The sequence below is a fragment of the Apaloderma vittatum genome, unplaced genomic scaffold (genome assembly GCF_000703405.1).
Source record: "Apaloderma vittatum isolate BGI_N311 unplaced genomic scaffold, ASM70340v1 scaffold26143, whole genome shotgun sequence".
Taxonomy (NCBI): Eukaryota; Metazoa; Chordata; class Aves; order Trogoniformes; family Trogonidae; genus Apaloderma; species Apaloderma vittatum.
Genome location: NW_009707824.1, coordinates 493 through 1,149, shown reverse-complemented (window position 1 = coordinate 1,149; position 657 = coordinate 493). Strand labels below are relative to the sequence as shown.

Sequence of the window (657 nt, the reverse complement as noted above, 5' to 3'; positions counted from 1 at the left end):
CCTCAAATCCCGGGGTGATGCACAGAGCACACATCATTCTGCTCCTGTCTCAGGCCACCTCCCGACCAGCACCTCGCACTCACACGGAGGGGTTCAGGACGAGAGCGGCACTCCTGGGAACAAAGCCAAGGTCAGCACCCAGAACTGGACTGTTGGCAAAGGGCTGGCAAAGGGGTGTCCCAGGGAGGACAACCCTCCTGCTGCCTCCCCACACCTGCACCGAGACCTCTTGTGGTGACAGCTTTGGCTGTCCAACTGTGTCTTCAGACGCTCCAGGGACTCAGGTGGGGAAGGGGTCCCCCTCCAGTTGCTCAGGGCCCCCTGCCTGCCGCGTGACCACCTCCCCTGAGGGAGCTGTGCCCTGGGGTCCTGGGGCAGCCTCAGGCAGGATCACCGCAGCTGGGTTTGGGTAAGCAGCTCAGGAAGGGCTGCACCCTTGTGGTGGGGGGCTGCGGCACCACACCTTACCTTTGGGGGTGACATCAGTGCCGTTAAGGGCACCCTGGATCACGGCTTGGGCCTCTGAATTCTTCTTCTTCAGGAAGTCGATGGTCTCTCGCAGGTCCAACAGCTCCGTGTCCTGAGGGAGCAGAGTCAGGAGCCATCAAGCACGTCCCGCCAGCGCGTGTCCCACCCAGAGCACCTCGGCAGCGTCAC

The 657-nt window shown here is 63.0% G+C and overlaps 1 protein-coding gene across 1 annotated transcript in view; it reads right to left on the bottom strand.

The window, feature by feature from the left end:
• NAV1 (neuron navigator 1) overlaps window positions 1-657 on the bottom strand; it is a gene marked incomplete at both ends in the record, with an annotated part of 7,213 nt that overhangs the window by 6,157 nt on the left and 399 nt on the right. Inside the window, 1 exon segment of the mRNA XM_009866356.1 lies at window positions 464-643. Coding sequence (XP_009864658.1) covers window positions 464-643 — 180 coding nt within the window.